Raw genomic sequence first — 19,830 nt, 5'->3', positions numbered from 1 at the left:
GCATTTATCGGAACAAAGCAACCGAACACAAGTTCAAAGAAGTTTAATGGCAGAAACTGGTGAAAAAGTGTCTAAAAAAAAAAGAACCAAAACATAAAACTGTTTCTGGAGAACCCAAAACATACTATTTCTGGAAAAAAAAAATCAGATACAGTGTTTGTTTTGTCTAGTATAAATAAACACTGTATCTGGAAAGAGAAGAACCAAAATTCAGAAACCGTGACTTAAATTCCAGAAACAGTGACTTAATTTAAAAAATAGTAACTTAGATTCTAGAAACAGTCTATGTTTTAACCTTTGACTGTTTCTTTTCTTTCATACATTAGTTGATTATATTTAAGAAACAAGTTGCTTAATTTCCTTTGATTCCAAATACAGTGAATTTCACTATTTCTTTTCTAGCTTATATTTAAGAAACAGTATGTCTATTTCATTTGGATCCAGAAACAGTGACTTAGATTCTAGAAACATTGTTACTTAAAATCCAAAGACAATTTATTTTTACAATCCAGAAACAGTGACCCGTCGTTATTATTGAATAGCATGTAGATCTCAAATTTATTTTCTAGAGAAACAAACGATGAACTCCACTGATGAAGAAAAATTGAAAAACAATATCTCGAATACACTATGAATAATAACGATGATCTCATTTCAACGAAATAATACAAAATATAGTATGAGGATCTATATTTTGTTTCAAAAAAAGAAGAAGAAGGTCTGCAAAACAATGATGAACTCCATTAACAATGAAAATCTGGAACTCAACCTAAAAAAATTAGGGGTAAATCGACAAATCATAATTTATTATAGTTGGACCATTTTTAGTTGAACTACTTTAATATGAGCCTTGTACTAATCATTAAACAAAACTTATAACATGATTTTTTGATTAAAACTAAAATTTTTCAATCCATTTTCATTAGTTTTCCTTTGATTTTAAAGTCTATAGAAATCCGAATGTATTTGATGGCGATGTTAAAGATATCTATAAAATTATAGGTGCAATCCATTGATTTTAAAGTACTTTTTTTATTTATGAAAGATTTATCCTCCTAAATCCCATCAAATATATCACTTTTAAAATCCTTTAAAATCTTAGTTTGATTACACCCCTTCTTAAAGTATTTTGGAAAGTAAATGTTTGGGTAAATTTTGAGTATTTTTTTAGACCATAACAAATTATGACGTTCCTCAAGATTTTAATGGATTTTACTTTCCCCTCTCTCATGATATAATCCCACACCACCTCTACTAATCACCACCACTTTCATCATTTCAAATCCAACACTTCTATGAGTCGAGGCGGCCTTGGGTTTCAAAATCGCTGCCCTAGCCATATACACAAGGAATTCATAGCCCCACATTATTTTTCTACGTTTGTACATTAAGTTTAATTATTTCTCTTGATTTTTTTTTAAATTCATTCAATTTAGAAGTTAGAAATAAATAATAGTGTAAAAAAATTTATAAATCATTTTCATTAGTAAGACTAACATTTGCATACACACTTGTGTGTATGAACACATTTTTTTAGAAAATGAGGAGAGAGGGAGAGAGGGAGAGAGAGAACGTTGGGGGGGGGGGGCGTGGAAGGTTTTTCTTTTTGGTTTTTTTTTTTATAATATCGGAAGTATTTAACATCATCTGTAGATGAGGCTTCAATAAAAAACAGTAAAATCTGGACCTGTGAAATTACATTATTGCCATCTTTTTTTTTTGTGTGATAGAAGACTAATTTGTCTTTTCACCATCTTTTAGTTGACAAAGAGAGTTTTATTAATTAATATAGATTAGGGACAAAATTCGTTGTGGGCTATTATTAAGGGAACTTTAACGAAAAGCTTCCGATACTGTTCAGTTTAACGAAAAACCATATTTTTACACTAAAAAGTCAATATGGTATTATTCATTTTACCCTTTATTTTGTTCTTATTGTTAAAACTCAAAGTTTTCAAACTCTTTTAATTATTTTTCTTTATTAATAATGGGCTGCATCCCAAAATTTGTCAAAAGAGTGAAAAAAGAAAAAAAAGAAACCTAGACTACAAATAGGTGAAGACGAAATTCAGAGGGGATGACAAGTCAACCACCACACTGACTCTCGTACAGATTATTCTTGGGGAGACCGCAGGACCAGGTAATTCCTCACAATTCTTACTCCTTTCAATTTTTCTTTCTATCCTTTCATCTTTCTCGCTGAAATCCAATTGGTAATCGACGACGATCTTCTGTTTTTCTATTCAATTTCCAGGTCAAACTTGATGCTTTTTATTCTTTTCTGAAATGAACCTTGTAATTTATATGGGTTTTATTTGCTGATTAATTCAATCGTGTTCTTTGCATCTTATGTGGTTTGTAGTGAATAGACAATGTTGAAGAGAGCCCTGCATACAAATCTACCTCGTGATAGGAAGAGGAGGAAAACGGAAGGGGAAGGCGTCTCCGGTGCGTTAGGTTTTGATTTGTGTACAGAAGCGTCTGGAGTTGAAGGAAAACGAAAGAGTGGGGAATTAAGCATGACTGACAAGAGTGTTAAGCTTAAACAGAAGGAAGGGGCAGGAAATTCGAATGGTGTGGAGATGACAGTTGAATGCGTGGATTATGTCTTGCAATTGCCCGAAACTGTCATCCATCTCATCCTGTCTCTCCTTCGTAGTACAAAAGATGCTGCTCGAACCAGTACCTTGTCGAAGAGGTGGAGGGACTTGTGGACCTCTTTCTCTGTTTTGGCATTCGATCAGTGCAAGTTTCAAGCACCAGAGGGAGTTAAAGATAAGAAGACGTGCAATGCGATGTTTAAGGAGTTTGTTGACAAGTCTCTCCAAAGCCACTTTGAACGTAATTTGGGTATATACAAGCTTGTGCTGCATTTGAATTCGTTTGATCAAGATATGGCTCATCGTATTGAACAGTGGGTTGGACTTGCAGCTGAAAATAAAATAAAAGAGATTGGTTTTCATGCAAGCGGCCACTACACGTTGCCTAGGAATGTCTTTGCTTCGGAAACCATAACTGGATTAAGGCTAGAAGGCTGTAGACTGGATACTTCTAGCAATATAACGCTTCCTTATCTGCAAAAGCTATATCTGCGAAAACTTCCTCTTGATCAGTCGATAATTATGAATCTCATTACTAGCTGCCCTCAAATTAACGATTTGAGACTCATACTTGGCACGGGGTTAAATCATCTGCAGATTTCAAGTCTCCTTAAACTTTATCGGGTAGAGGTACACTACTGCCATGGACCAGCTTTGATTGAAATCAAAGCTCCAAGTCTTGAAACATTTTGGTTTTGTGGGAAGAAAAACATGCCCTGCAAAATTAACTTGGCTGAATGCGAGTCTCTGAAAAGACTGACGTTAGAGGACAGTGGAATGACAGACAACCAGTTTCGTGATCGGTTCTTTATGTTTCCTCTCCTGGAGAAACTGGATCTACATAAATGCCTTAACTTGAAAAATATAAGAATTGCAAGCCATCGGCTGAAAAGGCTAGTCTTAAGAGGTCGCAAGAAGCTAGTGGATGTTGAAATTGATACTCCTAATCTTCTTTCGTTTGAGTATGAAGGTGATGAAATGCCCTTTTCCTTTTTGAATCCTATAAGTTTAAAGGAGGCCAAGTTTTCATTTGCACCGGTGAAAAACGTCATATCTGAGCCTGAATGGTTTCTTAAGATGCGAGAATTTCTTGGAAAGCTGGATCATAGAAACTTTAAACTTGTTGTTTACACCAATAAGGTAATATCCTTTTATTATTAACAATTGCAACTCATTTTTCGCTTCTCATAATTTATCTTATCTTACATGCTTTCATTGGCCAATCCAGAATGTAATCATCCATGAAAATCTTAGAGAAACTTCACTTCCTCCAAACTGTGGTCTGAAATTTGAATTAGTCCAAGCATCAGTGAGTACCGAGGAACTATTTGTTGGAAATGTGCCCTAAAACCAATTATATGATGATACTTTACGGACATTTCACATGTTAAACTAATCTAGTTTAATATCAAGGTCAAAGATTATTGTTTGAGCCGTCTCATATAAATGTTATACACTTAAACGATAAGTCCAAGGAATATGTGATTGGGAGAATGCGATCTAAAGAAGTTAGATTCATGAGACCATTCTTTCGTAGACACATCCTAAACGTTCCTGATCATAGGATTGTCAATTGGGCATTGACAGTCCGTTAAGATCAGTACGTGCTGTGTCTTCTCTCAAGGAGAGTGACTAGTCTCGAGTCATTGGTGTGTGTGACATCAAGACAAGTACGTAGGTGCTCAATAGAGAATGAGTTCACTGAATACGATCAACGAACAGTTCTCATATTCATGTCACATGAGAACTCATGGTTGGGATAATGCAAAGTAGTCATTTGACATGAGGCATCATAGTTGTCTTGTGGTTAGGTACTTGATCTTTGATTATGTCAAAGTCACCCCATCCGCGGGTGTCCACGGCATCGTCGGGGTTAAGCCACTTAGCCATGGAGGCAAGTGAATGCGCAACAAGAGATCTCTAACCTTCAAACCGTTTGGGGGAGAATACTCTATGATATGATTAAGAATCTCTGGCCAGAGTATGAGTGAGATTTAGGAAGTCATTTCAAATCACATTCAAGGTAATCATATAAGTAAATAAATCACATTGGATAGTAGACATGAATAAACTATCAAACCAAACAATGTGGTCAAGAGTATTGTATTAGAGAAAGACCGTATTGCATTTGTAATCCTAAACTGAATAGGTTATCCACCTCTTCTGATTAGCTTGGGTAACCATGATATGCTGCTAGGTGTCACTCATGGTTTGTGGAAGCCCTAAACGTGTATAATCACTAAAGGGAGAATTGAAAGTAAGTTTCAATTCACAATCGATTTGAAATGGTTTTAATCGCCCACTGCCTTGTTAAAAGGAACCTAATGGATCGTACACCGTGTAAGGTGGAGATTGAAGAAACAATAGAGATGAGTAAGAATAATTAAATGGTTTAATTATTTATGGCAATGATTAATTAATATGTTAATTAATCAAACGAATAAGTTCGTTAAAGACCTCGGGATAGTTTTTGGACCTTAAGGCCCAATGGGCTTCGAACGTCAAGCCCATTGAATTAAGTTGTATGACAACTTAATGAATAATGATTCACAAGGGCCCAATTAGCCCAATAATACCCTAAGGCCGGCCATTTAGTGATGGAGTGAGTTTTGGACTTATTTACAAGTTTGCCACTCCAATGAATTAAGGTATAAATATGACTTTATAGTCAAAATTCATTTAGGATTTTCTTTTGGAGAAAGGATGAGAACATAAGCTCTCCTTTCTCTCTAAAGTGGCCGGCCTCCTTGGAGGGTTTAGCTAGCAATCCTACTACTCCAAGGTCACTCATTTCTTCTCCAATCTAACCTTGGTGAAGAGACTTAGAGGTTCTCAATTTTGGGAACTTGGAGAACCATTTCATCCATCCAAATCCATAGATCTAAGATGCAAGGAATGAAGGTCCTCTCTTTGAGTGATTAGTTTTTGCTTATGCAGAGGAATCTACAAAGGTATAATTTCTCAACTAACAAATGTTGTTTTAAGTTGAGTTAATGTTCACCAATCTACTAGGCTTTGAATTTAATGGGTAATGTTTTGTTTTGAGTGCATGCAAGCATGATTCCGCCTTTAATTTGTTAATTGCATGCTATAGATGTTGCTCAAATGAACATGTTTTTCACAAAATTTCCTTCACTATTAGATAGTTCATTGCAGAAACGGCAGGTGGAGACCCTGTCTATATTTTCGTCTTCCGGCAGTGAATTCCTCAAGGTATGGTAGTTTCCTTGCATACATTTTGGTAATTGCTACCCTATTACATTATCTGTAATTTGTATACTGTGAACTCTGTTTTTTGGATCATGGATCCTTCGATTAAAGCCACCGTGTTCAGTTGGATTGTGCCATCAAATAATAAATTGACATTTTGCTTTCTCGGCTGTTGTTTTTACTTGAACTGCAGTTGGTACGTAAGACGATTACCAGAAAGGAAGATCCAACGTGCTGCATAAGTATGAATTCAACCAATAAATGTTGGCAACACTTCTTAAAGGATGCCCGGATGGTGAACTTGAAAGCGGACGAACACGTGGCTCCATGGATGGCGTGGTTGAAGTCACATCCAAGGGTTAATGAGATCACTTGTTTTAGATTGAAATGGAAATCTGACAAAGATGGTAGGATGGCGTCCCGCCAAGGTTTACATTTAACTTGAATTTTATTTTTATGTCACAATGAATCCTATTTGATTTTTTTTTTTTTTTTTTGGGTGTGGAGATTATATGACTATGGTCTTCCTTCCAAGTTTTTCATTTAGGTTATTGATTTTTCACGATCTTGTAAATGATCGTTTTAACGACTTGAGTTACAAAGCTCATTTCTTGTACTAGAAGTTTTGTACAAGAAGCCAGGGATTTCGTTCTTATGAAACAGTGCAAAAGTAGAATGATTTTTAGCTCCCACAGGAGGATTCAAAGTATGCCGCAAAATATTCATAGTGATTTACGACAGTCAATTTTGATAATTGGGATTTGATGAGCTATATAACCCTAATTTGTACCCTCACATGACGCCGTGAATCCTAGAACCATGAATCGGCTGTATACAACTATGAGTCTCTCATGTGTTGAGATTTATAAACTTTCTATGGTTGTAAACGCCGGGCATTTCACAACTATGAATCGGCTGTATACAATTATGAGTCTATTTCACGTAATGTATATAAGCGGCCAAAGGGATTGTCAAGGAATTTCTCGGCCTAGATGCCCATAATCAAAAAGTGGAGAAGAGAAGGATAGGATTCGGAAGAGCTAGAAGCACCTAAAACAGCTTCCACACACCACAGAATCACATTCCCAATATGGCAAGATGTGTACCATTCGAAAATGTAATATGCAACTCCCAAAATAAAACCTACGTATCTACAAACTACGAAGTCTCTACACGTGTCGTCCACTTTAGAGATTCACCAAGCGGCAGTTTTTAATTCATATATGCTATTACGGTTTCATCGCATTTTTATCTGCCAAAAAATCAAAGGGAATTGTTTTTAGCATCTTAAAATTCTCATTTTTCATTTTATGATTTTTATGTTTAGAAAGAAAAAATATACTTATGAGACGTGCAATATAAGATTTTTTTTGTGCCAATAACAGTTCTCAAAATCGAGAAGAGAAATGATTTTAACACTCTTTCTTAGTCTCTTACACAACCCTCTTTATATACGGTCATTGATTAAAAAAAATCAAATGGAACAACAGACATAATTAAACCAGGGTGTGTAGGAGAAGAAAAAATATGTGTATCATTTTCGATCGAAAAAACTTTGAAGTTTGTACCTCTGTAGTTTAGAACTTTAGAGCGCTAATTTGTGCACTTGGAGTCTTTCACGACCTATGCTCGGCTCTCCCTTATCCTCTTATATAAAGAATATAAAAATATACAAAATAAAATATATGCTTTTCTAGTGATGACCACCACGTCCTCAAATGTATAAAGCAAAAGCATGATTCCCGGTTCATGCAGAATGTTTGAACAGAATCAGATGCTACCCCCATCCTTACCACTCACCAATTAACCAACAACCATACATGTATGATATGTATATATCATACATGTATGGTTGTTGGTTAATTGGTGAGTGGTAAGGATGGGGGTAGCATCTGAGTAATGCTACTCTTATCACATTAATATACCACATTAGTGTACCACATTATGTGGCATCTGATGTGGCTGTCCACATCATCTAAATTAATCATAATTTAATTTAAATTAAAAACCATTTAATAAACCAATAATAAATAAATAAATCTGGAATTAAATGATGTTTGTGGCATACGAGGAGTCTTCTTATTCCTTCCTTCCTTCCTTCCCCATTGCTTCTTCTCCCGTTTCTTCTTCCACGCCATTTTTTTTGTTTCAGCCCAGATTTTTTCACGTTAGTGTGGATACCACAATCTCAACTAATTCCCATACGACAAAGATTCATCGATGATCCCCTATTTGGATAGATTGTGATGAAGAAATTATTGGTTTTTGTGTTTGGGTAGGCTTTTCGATATTTTGGACTGTCAAAGAAGGGGAGTTCAAGCGTAAGATTCGTGGTCCAAAGTGCAGGATGGGAAGAGTAAAGCTAAAAATTAAGGGGTTGGAGAATACAAATGGGCGTCAAGCAACTTATGCTAAAAGGAAGAATGGCATCATGAAAAAGGCTAATGAGTTATCTATACTGTGCGACATTGACATTGTCCTTCTCATGTTTTCGCCGACTGGAAAACCTTCGTTGTGCAACGGGGAAGGAAGGAAGGAAGGAAGAAACGGGAGAAGAAGCAACGGGGAAGGAAGGAAGGAAGGAAGGAATAAGAAGACTCCTCGTATGCCACAAACATCATTTAATTCCAGATTTATTTATTTATTATTGGTTTATTAAATGGTTTTTAATTTAAATTAAATTATGATTAATTTAGATGATGTGGACAGCCACATCAGATGCCACATAATGTGGTACACTAATGTGGTATATTAATGTGGTAAGAATAGCATTACTGATATATATATATATATATATATATATATATGTATATATGTACATGTGTGTGTGTGTGTTTATATACACTCTCTATAAAAAGCCTTGTTTTCTTGCTTCACCTCTGTGTTTATCATTTTCTTTCTCATGCTTCCATTAAACACCAAGGTAAGCATTAAGCTCTTCTTTTACACATCTATATCTCACTCTCTTGTTTTTTTTGGTTTTATTATTAGTAGTGATATTACTAGTCTAATCTATGTCAAAAGAATAGGGAAGAGTTTGAACTTGAGAGACAGAAGGTTGCAAGGAACGTTGTATCCACCATTACTCAGTTGTTGTGCACTCAATCGTCAATTCTATTTGCCTATTAAAACTGTGTTTCAACACAAGCTTTGAACAAGAAAATAGCATTTAACGTACGTTTAAACAAGGAAACTCGTTTAACTTTTATTGTAGGAAGATGGCAAGGAGCAAGCAAACGGGAAGAGGAAAATGATGGAAGTAGGACCATGGGGAGGAAATGGTGGAACTCCTTGGGATGACGGCATCTACAATGGCGTGAGAGAAATCACGGTTGTTTATGGCCACTGCATCGACTCCATCACCGTGGTGTATGATAAAAACGGCAAGCCTTTCAGAGCTGAAACGCGTGGAGGTCGCGGAGGCACTCAAACCGCGGAGGTCTGCTTCGTACCTCATAGTTTTCATTTTATTTCAACAATTATTGTCTCGGAGGATCGAACTTAAGACCTCATTCATACCTTATCTTTTTCATGCCTTGCAGATAAAGCTGCAGTACCCCGATGAGTACATAGTCAGTGTGACAGGGCACTATGGCACGATGGTGTATGGCGGCACACCTATCATCCGTTCGCTTAAATTTCAGAGCAATCGAAGAACATTCGGACCATTCGGAATGGATGAAGGCACACCGTTTACTTACACTCTGGATGGAGGCAAAATTGTTGGCTTGAAGGGAAGAAATGGTTGGTACATAGATGCCATTGGGTTTCATGTATCCCCTGCCCCAGCAAGACTCTTTGACAGAGTTCAGAAGAGTTTCAGAAGGCTGGGGAGCTCTGTTACCTTCGGAGCCCAGAGAAACTGAAACGACTCAACTGCTCCAAGTTGAAATATATGTGATTCATAGCTAAAGGATTTTGAATGTATAAGCTAGTGTGTTTCTGCTTGTGATTGTTTGTTTTGATGTATACTTATGCTGTCCAAATAACCTACTGGTTTCTGTACAACGATATGAAAACATGCTTCACTTTTTAAGGTCTCCTTTGAAAACGTTTCTCCAAAAAACACTTCTGATCTTAAGCGCTTCTACTAAAACATGTTGGAAATTTATAGTGAATATCCAATCCAAGTGCTTTCTGAAAAGAACTTGAAGTGCTTCTGTAAAGGAAGCAACTATTTTAACTTTTTCAACCAAACGTTGTTACAACCGCCTTTAGTTAGATGCACTACTAAACAGACCCAAGTCCTATCAGCATTACAAAACCCCATTCAATTCAATTCATGATCATCATAGCAAGTAGTGTTCTAACAATAACATTTAACAGGGTAACGATGTTTCAAATTCCATAATCTCAAAACCGCGACAGTAGACCTGTAAACGGGTCGGGTTTATTGGGTTTGGGTCGGGTTCAACCCGACCCGTTAAGTTAACGGGTTACCCGAACCCGACCCGTTAAGCTAACGGGTCACCCGTTTCACCCGTTAACACCCGTTAACAATTATTATTATTTTTTTTTTGCATAAAGTTTATTTTTTGTTATTAAGACTTTACTAAAATTACTAAAATATCCTCAACTAACGGGTTTAACGGGTCTAACGGGTTGACCCAAAGTGACCCGTTATTTAACGGGTTGTTAACGGGTTCACCCGTTAACGATCCGACCCGTTAAGCATCCACCCAAATACAAATATTAACGGGTTGGGTCGGATCGGGTTAACGGGTTGGGTCCAAAATGCCAGGCCTACCTGACAGCGCATGAACCACCGCAATCACAGAACATAAACGCAAGAAATCACTATATTCTTGCAATTCATTTAAATAACTTCTGCAAGTACTAAAATGCAAAGTTCATATAATATGCGTCACATGTTGCCTCCCTTAGCAAATATTATTGTAACAAGCGAGGTTTAAAAACTCATCAGACACTTAACGGTAATCATCTGTGGACCGTCATCAAAGAAATCAAATGCATCTGAGTCACATTCTGTACCACCTATGTAAAGTTTACAAGAAGGTTATGACTGACTCCGGTTTAGAAAAAGAAACTAAAACACACAGATTCCTCAAAATTGCTTTTCTTTACTGGAAGGCAAGCATTCATAACATCTTTTATATCAAAACCACAGACTATGTGAAGCAATAAAACAAAAACCGAATTGCCATTTGGTACACTAGATGAGAACTTTCAGATCTCATTTCAAGCTGTCGTTGTAAAACACTGATCCGACAACAAACCAATTATATAGCCATGACCCATGAGTACGACTTATTCTAACAGTGTGTTGGCATCACGGTGAAAAATCGCTGAACAGTTCTCACAATGGTAGATAAGATCAGCAAGACTAGTGCTAATAAGAACGTGAATAGTATAATTCCCATGTTTTGTACCCAAAAAAAGTACCACATGCTTGAACATGAAGCATATCAGAGAGACACGTCGTCTACATTAACAGCACACCACACACCAGTTTCATGTGTAAGAACAAGTTTGTAACATCTTATCCAAGGAACAAGAATTCATCCAATTGAATCACAACTAATGTAAACCTTTCATTGAACACACTTAAGAACCAAAGCCTTTAAAACATACTTGCATTATTTGATTCTGATAAAGAAGCCATTGCAGCCTCTATGCTCAAAACCTTCTCCTCTTTTGTGATGATAATAGCTCTTCTAATCAATAGGTCTTAGAACAAAACAAGGTGAATCGCAATAGCAGTGATTTGAACCATATATATAGTACTCCTTTGTCCATTCCCTATCAGAATTGGACTAGGATTCAAACTATGCAAACCATAAAGAATTATGAGACTTTATAAAGTTCCAACACTAAGTTCTTTTCCAAAACCAATTGGAACTTCTCTCAATTCTGTTATCCTAAAACATTGAGGATAACCTAGCAGCTTTAACCAAGACTTTTCCATATCAATCTCAAACACTATAACCAGTTCTATCATATATTTCATACTAATAATCTTACATTCTCCCACTTGAGTATGAAACACAACAATCAGCCTTTAAGATTTATAGAAGTGATCACTAAGTCTTATTCAAGCCACATTCATACTCACATACTACATAGGTATGCATTTCAAAATAAGGAACTGACGAATCTACTATGTACATCACAGAAACAATTCAACAATTACTACATATTCAAATTTGCAACCAACACTTATGTGAACCAAGTGCAGAGCACAAAATGTATAACTCCTACTTTGAGTGAAACAGCTCTCAACTTAATAGCATCAAGTTAATGACTATATTCATTAACCAAATCAACATATCAATAATTCCAATAAGTATGCATCAAACAAAATTGCAAAACTGATTTTCTAGCAAACTTACTTTTATTGAATGAAACTTGTTTTCTGGAACAATTGATCACATTGGAAGAATTGAACACTTATTGAAAACCAAGCTATAAAACCAGCTAAGCAAATACTACTAACTTCAAAACAAGCAAAACTACTTAATTGTGAAGACATGCTGCCTCAATGCCATCATATACAAATGAAACACCACAACAGTCTTCCAATTTTGAAGCAGTTCACTCCCATTATTCAAAAGACTCTACAACCCCCATATGTGTAGCATGTTCCTTGTATACATTGTTTGGCAAGGCTTTAGTAAGAGGATCTGCAATCATTGCACCAGTAAATAAGTATTGAATATCAATATCTTTTTTCTTGACCATTTCTCTAAACTTTAAGGAATTTTACATCCATTAACCTTGAAGCTGAAGTTCTTTTGTTATTCTTTGAGAAAAATACGGCAGCATTGTTATCACAGAACATTTTAATAGGCCTTTTGACTTAATCTACAAGCTTCATATCAGCAATTAAGTTTCTGAGCCAAACAGCTTGCTTCATCCCCTCGAAACATACTACAAACTTAGCTTCCATAGTTGAGGTTGACACCATAATCTATTTAGCACTCTTCCATGACGCAACACCTCCACTTAGCTTAAAAATATATCCACCAGTTGATTCTCTTTCATCCACATCCCCAACAAGATCATAATCAATAAATCCAATCAACTCTAATGAATTACTGTGCCCATAAACTAGCATAAACCCTTTAGTTCTCTGCAAATATCTCAACACCTTCTTGGCTGCCACCCAATGAGCTTCTCCAAGATTTGATTGAAATCTTCCCAAAAGTCTAACAATGAAAGCCGAATCAGGTCTAATGCAGATATTAGTATACATAAGACTACCAATTAATGAAGCATACGATTTCATCTTCGTTAACTTAGCCTCAAGTTCATTTTTGGGATGTTGATCTCAAGAGAACTTATCACCCTTATTTACTGGAACATCAGCCTTGATGCAACTTTCCATGTTAAACATGTTATGCACTCTCTCTATGTAGCCCTTCTGAGATAAACCAAGGAGTTTTTGTTTTCTATCTCTCACAATCTCAATTCCCAAAACATAATAAGCTTCACCAAGATCCTTCATTTCAAAATTTGAACTCAGCATGCTTTTATTCTCTTTCAATAGTTGTACATCCGAACTTGCAAGCAAGATGTCATCAACATATAAGACCATAAAAATGAACTGGATCCCTTGAACTTAAGATATATACAATCATCCATCTTGTTTTCAACAAACCCTTTTGAAGTAACTACTTGATCAAATTTCAGAAACCATTGTCCTGGAGCCTGTTCTAAACCATAGATCGATTTATTCAATTTGCAGACCATATCTTCTTTCCCTCTTTCAACAAATCCAGGAGGTTGAGACATAAAGATCTCCTTATCAAGTTCACCATTCAAGAATGCAGTTTTGACGTCCATCTGGTGCAATTCCAAATCAAAATGAGTTGTCAAAGCCATTATCACTTGCATTGAGTCCTTGGAAGAAACAAATGAAAATGTGTCATTGTAATCAACACCCTCCCTTTGTGTGAATCCCTTTGCAACTAATCAAGCCTTATATCTTTCAATTCTTCCCTCAACATCTCTCTTGGTCTTAAACACCCATTTGCAGTTATCTCCTTTAGTGTTAACTAACGGATTCACTAAAGACCAAACATTCTTTTTAGACATTGACTCAAGTTCTTCTGTCATTGCTTGTTGTTATATAGCTACTTGAGGACTTTTCATAGCTTGCTGATAAGTCACAGGGTCATCTATATCACCATAATCAAATTTTGTCTCTTAGAGATACACATAGTCTTCTGATATCATAAGTTTCTTGATTCTGTTAGACTTATTTAGCTGTGGTTGACCAATTGAATTCTCAATTGTTTAAACATTAAGATTTTGATCCTGAGTTCCCACTTGATTCTCAATGCTTGTATGATCATCATTTTCATTCTCAGTTTCTGCCATGTCATCATTAAGGTCAGCAATTTCTGAGTGAGCTCTTTGAAATAAAGGTACCTGATTGTAGTTTAGTTTAGAAGAATTTTCTGACTACACTGTTGATGCACAAAATCAGTGAGGACTTTGGTACAACATAAAGCGTCAAGTTTGTGACATTCGCTAGATTGCTCCGATCACTAGTGTGGATAAGTATGTAAATGGATATAGACAGGGAAGCAAACACAAGATGTACGTGGTTCACCCAGATTGGCTACGTCCATGGAGTATAAGAGTTCTCATTAATTGTGAAGGGCTTACACAAGTACACAGGTACTTTTAGTGAGTACTAGTGAATGATTTAGTACAAATGACATTAGGGATTATTGTGGGAGAATGATCTCCTTTTATAGAAGAGAGTTTCTAGTTTTGTTCTGGCCTTGACATGTGTCATGATGTGATTGGCCTTTGATGTTGACACGTGTCGCCCTGTGATTGGCCTCTTTGTGTTGACACATGTTGCACTGTGATTGGCCTCCTGGTTAAAGGGAAACTCTTCTGGGTCCTTGACGGTATAACGTTGACCGGTGCTTGATAGTTTCAGGATTGGTCAAGTATGGTATAAACAGTGCTCCCCTAAGTTCCCGAGTGAAGGAAGCTCATCGGTTGGGGATTTGCAAGATCCAAGCCGCTAAGTAATTATGAAACTTCTAAGTACCGAAGTGTGGTATTGTTTTCACTTGCCTTATCTGTCTCATAGGTAGATGTGGCATCTTCTCTGGAAGTACTTTTCCTCCATCTAGGGGTGGTATCTTTAACCGATGGAGATGCACAAGGTAATGTATCAATTTTACTTGAAGCTTACTTGTAGTTTCGGGCTTGGTCAAGCGCGATACAAACCCTATAGTAGGAGTCCCCCAAGTCTCTGAGCGAGGAAATCTATCGAAAGAGGTGACAGACAAAGTAAGCAATCAGAGTTCCAAGCAGTCAGTCTCAGATCGAAAGTTTGATCTCGTGTTCCGGCTAATTGTTCTCCTTCTCCTTGTTTTGTAGACATCAACAAAGACAAAGAAAAGGACATGGAGAAGAGATGATATAAGATACTTTTGCTTTTGAAGAAGTAAATTTCCACAGGCTTATTCTTGAACCGGGTTGGAGGGTTTTCTGGTTTCCTCCAGAGTATAAGCCGACTCAAGAATTTGAGGGTCAAAACAAGTTCATCAAATCAAGAGTGTGTTCGACCTTGATGATATATGATACTTTTGCTGTTGACAAAGCAATAGATAAATCGGCACGTATTCTATTGCGCTTGTCTCCACATGCTTCCTTATATCATTCTCATTTGCCCTATCTATTCCTTAGGCAGATGTGGTATCTTCTTTGGAAGCAAAAGATGTTGAAGATGAGTACTCGAGAGCAATGCTAGGTAAGTAATTAGGCAAGAGGTTCCAGGCAGTCCGTTCTTGACTGGAAGCTTGATTCCAAGTGCTGATTGATTGCTCTCTTTCTCCTTGTCTTGCAGGTAAGAACAAGGGCGAAGGAAAAGATAGGGAAAAAGCATGATATAGGATACTCTTGTGAGATACTCTTACTCTGGTGTGGCTTGTTTATAGAGGTATTATCGGGGGAAAGAAAGCTGAGTATTTTGAGAGGCTTCGTTGGGAGTGCCCTATCAGATATGAGGAAGGGTTGAGCATTTTTACAGGTATGCCTGTCCGTGGAGGATGGAGATCGCCATGTATAGGAGTTTCCCTAACAAGTAGTAATGATATTCATTTACCCTTCTTGGTCATGGAAATGTAGTGGGAGCTGCAAGCTTCATGTGTTTTAACTTTGTCAGAGCACTTTGAAAAAGTGGTCCGTGGTGTCCGGGGAGCTGATGTAGGGTGTGAAGATTGCAGACAAGCTTTATCCAAGGAAATCTGGCTCTCAAAGTTTGAAGAACGGTGCCTCTTCAGTTTTCAAACAAGCAATCATGTCGTGGTTCTGGCTCTCGAGATTCGGAGAACGGTGCCTCTTCGATTTTTGAGAAAGCAATCCTGGTGGGAGTCTGGCTTTTGAGATTTGGAGAGCGGTGCCTCTTTGATTTTTGAGCAAGTAATCCTGTTGGGAATGTTTTCTCGATGTGAGTAAAGGTTGGGCATTTTTGCCAATCTACCTTGCCACGGAGCACGAAGGTTAACACACATAGGGACTTTCCAGTTATCAAGCAGTGATGATGTTCCTTTACCTTTGTGGGTAATGGGAGGGTAGCTGGACCTTCAAAATTTATGTATCTAAACTTTATCAGAGATCTTTGGCAAAGTTATATGTGGTACCCGATGAGCCATTGTTGCGTGTAGGGATTGTCGACATATTTTACTCAGGAAAATTTGCTTCTTGAAATCCGGAGAGTGGTGCCTCTTCAATTTTTAAACAAATGGCCATGATGCCCTTTCTTTTATAGGGGCACCAATTATGTGCAAGAAGTACGTTCAGAGAGTTATTGCTTGTTGGAATTTTCCCCTTGTTTTTGTACTTCAGAGATTTATTGGACCTCATTTCCCCTTCATCATTTCTGAAAATGTCTGGCCCATCCAAGCATCGTTTTGACTTGAACTTTGGTGAAGAGGCAACCATGCCTCCTTAAGACAACATATGGCGCCCATCTTTCTTATCCCCTACTAGTCCTCTTACCGTTGGGGCCTCTGTGATGAAGAATGATATGACCACTGCGGTGGTGGCCAATAACCTTCTCACTTCCAAATATAACAGACTACTTTCCAAACGGTCTGATGAGTTGGCTGTTAAAGATTCTCTAGCTCTCAGTGTTCAGTGTGTAGGTTCTATGTCTAATATGGCCCAACGCTTATTTGCTCGAACCCGCCAAGTTGAATCATTAGCGGCTGAAGTGATAAGTCTCAAACATGAGATTAGAGGGCTTAAGCATGAGAATAAATAGTTGCACATGCTCGCACATGACTATGCTACAAACATGAAGATGAAGCTTGACCAGCTACAGGAATCTGATGGTCAGATTTTACTTGATCATCAGAGGTTTGTGGGTTTGTTCCAAAGGCATTTATTGCCTTCGTCTTCTAGGGCTATATCGCGTAATGAAACTCCAAATGATCAACCTCCAGTGCCTCCTCCTTCTGGGGTTCTGCCCAATACTGAGGCTCCGAATGATCATCCTCCGGTGCCTTATCTTTTTTGGGGCTCTGCCGACTGTTAAGACTTTTCCTGAGCAACCTTTGTGAAGGCTCCCTCTTGTTTGTTTATTTTGATTCATGTATATGTACATATTTGTAACTTATCGAAGATATCAATAAATAAGCTTTGCTTTATTTCAACGTATTGTGTTAAATACACCAAAGCCTTCTTCACTAAGTTTTTTGAATTTTTTTCTTTTGTTGAAGCTTGTATGTTGAAGCTTTGTGAGTGAAGCATGTAGGTTGAGGTAGTGCTCCCTTAATTTCCCGAGTGAGGAAAACTTCTCGGTTAGAGACTTGAGAGATCCAAGTCACAGAGTAGTCATGAACCTTCCAAGTACCAAGGTGCAGTAGCATATGGTAGGAGTCCCTCAAGTCTCCGGTCGAGGGAGTTGACGAAGGAGGTGTCTTGCTAGTAGCCAAGTTTCCAAAGTAACAAAACTTCACCATTTTTCTTTCTATGTGGTAGCCCAAAACTCCTCCTTCATATATATTTGTTATGAAAGTTGTTAGGCCCAAAGAAGATGAGGCCTAGGCCTTTTCTTTTTTCGATTTTTTTTTCGAATTTCCAAATTTCCGAATTTTCGAATTTCGAATTTCCGAATATATATATTAAGCTTTATAGGTGAAGCTTTGATGTTGAAGCTTTGTAGGTGAAGCTTTGAGGTTGAAGCTTTGTTGTGTACCTGATGCGAAATATATAAGCACACAAATTAAACCCTCTTTTTATCAATTGTAGCAAAGTATGTAAGTAGGGATCGTTCTAGGCCAGAGATTAGGAGGGATTGCTAAATCACTTGAAAACTGACTCAAAACGTAAAAACAAAGTTTAAAACACTAAACTAGACTCAAAGAATGCAAAACTAAACTCTAAAGCACTAAAACAAACCAAAACACTCAAAACTGTCTTAAAAACACAATCTGGGCAGTTTTGAACACAAAACATAAATTTGGACGAAAATAGGTTAGAACTTGACTCAAGACACTAAAAAACACAAACTAAATTGATTTCTAACTAATCTAACACTTCAAAATAAAGGGGGAATTGATTTTGACGAAATTGAAAACAAAACAGAAACTTGTAACTAAAACAGATTTTAAACGAATTTGGTTAAGGTGGATGGATGGAAAGCTAGCTAAGGGGTTCTTCTCCACACATGTCACACTTGCACACAAAACGATTTCCAATTGCTTTTCAATAACCCATGAATTCTCAACACACCAAGTTAATTAGATACGCTTATATTAACTTTCAGATTTCCCTTATGTCAATGAATTGGATGGAAAAAGCGCATCGCAATCAAATTATTCCTCAAAAGTTCCCTACCTGAAAGCGCATAATAGAGATACAATCAAAGATCATTACGTTCAATGAAAATCATAAGTATTGACAAGGCATTCGTAACTATGAAAGCGCATGAAACTTATGCCAAGAATTTACTTAACGCGATTGTGATCAACAACCTTTACTACTTGTGAATATAAGTTCATAACGATTACGTGAAACTCCCTTATATCCTAGCATTAGATTTATGCATGAAAATTAAGCGTGCACTCTCAACCAACACACACAAATCAGTTTAATTCAAATAGATAAGCAAATTGAACCCACAACTTATGAAACGCAATTGAAAGTAATCAAATCATATAGCAAGCATAAAACATGGTTTCGAATCCCCCCCTAGCCAAGGGGGGTTTAGTTCCTCATATGCACAAAGCAAAGATAAATAAGTTTAGACATTGAAATTCAAAGAAAGAGAACACCTAGACACTCCAACTTGGGCAGCAGGTGCATCCACGAAGTTCCTCCTTCCTCCTTGCTGCAGCACAGAGATTGTGGACAGGTTCTTGGAGTTATGAATGGTGTAGAATGGATGGGGGTAGTATGGTGGTGTTTAGGATGGATTGGTGGTGCGGCGAATGGTGGTTTTTGGCAGGAATTATGGAGAATGGTGGTGGAAGGCTGCGGCAGAGAAGGGGGTCAGGTTTCTGGCATGAATGATGTGAATGAGAGGTGGTAATTCGGCCAAAGGTTGAAATATGAGTATATATAGGCACTTAAAACCCTAGGGTAATCAGATATGGACTTGGATAACCCAGATCCACAAGGAAAAAGGCCTAGAAATCAGAATCCACAAGGGAAAAGGTCCACAAGGTGCGGCAGGTTTGGATAGGGTAAGATAAGGCTTCTAGAAAGCCTTGCAAGGCAAGGAAAATAAGTCTTCTAGAAGGGATAGGCACGGCAAGGATGTGTGTGCATGGATAAAGCTTATAGAAATAAGAAAGGTTTCCTTGTTGAAATTGGTGTAAATCTTTCTAGAACAAGGATTAAGGTGTCCTAAAGTGTTTAGGACTCCTCTTTGTAGCTAAAACTTTTGCACATTAGGAATAACAAAGCTTGTCTTGATCAATCCTTCTTCTTTTTGGACTCCTTTTCCTTCTTTGACTTGGAATACTTCTTTGTTGCTGAAACTCAAGGCCAATTAGGTTTAACTTTCCTACTTCAAGTAGGAAACCTT

The 19,830-nt window shown here is 37.3% G+C and overlaps 2 protein-coding genes across 3 annotated transcripts; both read left to right on the top strand.

Annotated features, from left to right (window-relative positions):
• The first annotated feature begins 2,035 nt into the window (after positions 1-2,035).
• LOC126583096 (uncharacterized) lies at positions 2,036-6,516 on the top strand. 2 transcript variants are annotated; one of them, XM_050247396.1, is made up of 5 exons: positions 2,036-2,140; positions 2,363-3,740; positions 3,829-3,923; positions 5,735-5,813; positions 6,004-6,516. In XM_050247396.1, the coding sequence occupies exons 2-5, from the start codon at positions 2,373-2,375 to the stop codon at positions 6,253-6,255; spliced, it is 1,794 nt and encodes a 597-aa protein (XP_050103353.1). In that variant the 5' UTR covers positions 2,036-2,140; positions 2,363-2,372; the 3' UTR covers positions 6,256-6,516. The 2 variants fall into 2 exon arrangements, with proteins under 2 accessions (XP_050103353.1, XP_050103352.1); XM_050247395.1 differs by lacking the exons at positions 2,036-2,140; positions 3,829-3,923; positions 6,004-6,516 and adding an exon at positions 2,159-2,254 and having other exon boundaries at positions 5,743-5,877.
• A 2,106-nt stretch (positions 6,517-8,622) lies between these two features.
• LOC126583104 (jacalin-related lectin 19-like) lies at positions 8,623-9,846 on the top strand. Its single transcript, XM_050247402.1, has 3 exons — positions 8,623-8,733; positions 9,025-9,249; positions 9,353-9,846. Exons 1-3 carry the CDS (start codon positions 8,713-8,715, stop codon positions 9,674-9,676), a joined length of 570 nt encoding a protein of 189 aa, XP_050103359.1. The 5' UTR covers positions 8,623-8,712; the 3' UTR covers positions 9,677-9,846.
• The last annotated feature ends 9,984 nt before the right edge of the window (positions 9,847-19,830 follow it).

This window comes from Malus sylvestris, chromosome 9 (genome assembly GCF_916048215.2).
Source record: "Malus sylvestris chromosome 9, drMalSylv7.2, whole genome shotgun sequence".
NCBI lineage: Eukaryota > Viridiplantae > Streptophyta > Magnoliopsida > Rosales > Rosaceae > Malus > Malus sylvestris.
Note: the sequence above shows the minus strand (reverse complement) of the source record. Positions and strands in the feature narration are given on the sequence as shown.

Excerpts from the sequence above, each read along its gene's own strand:
- LOC126583096 (XM_050247396.1), top strand. The coding sequence starts at position 2,373 with ATGTTGAAGAGAGCCCTGCATACAAATCTACCTCGTGATAGGAAGAGG. Across the intron at positions 3,741-3,828 it reads TTGTTGTTTACACCAATAAG|AATGTAATCATCCATGAAAA; the intron begins GTAATATCCTTT and ends TGGCCAATCCAG. Across the intron at positions 5,814-6,003 it reads CCGGCAGTGAATTCCTCAAG|TTGGTACGTAAGACGATTAC; the intron begins GTATGGTAGTTT and ends CTTGAACTGCAG.
- LOC126583104 (XM_050247402.1), top strand. The coding sequence starts at position 8,713 with ATGCTTCCATTAAACACCAAG. Across the intron at positions 8,734-9,024 it reads TGCTTCCATTAAACACCAAG|GAAGATGGCAAGGAGCAAGC; the intron begins GTAAGCATTAAG and ends CTTTTATTGTAG. Across the intron at positions 9,250-9,352 it reads GAGGCACTCAAACCGCGGAG|ATAAAGCTGCAGTACCCCGA; the intron begins GTCTGCTTCGTA and ends CATGCCTTGCAG.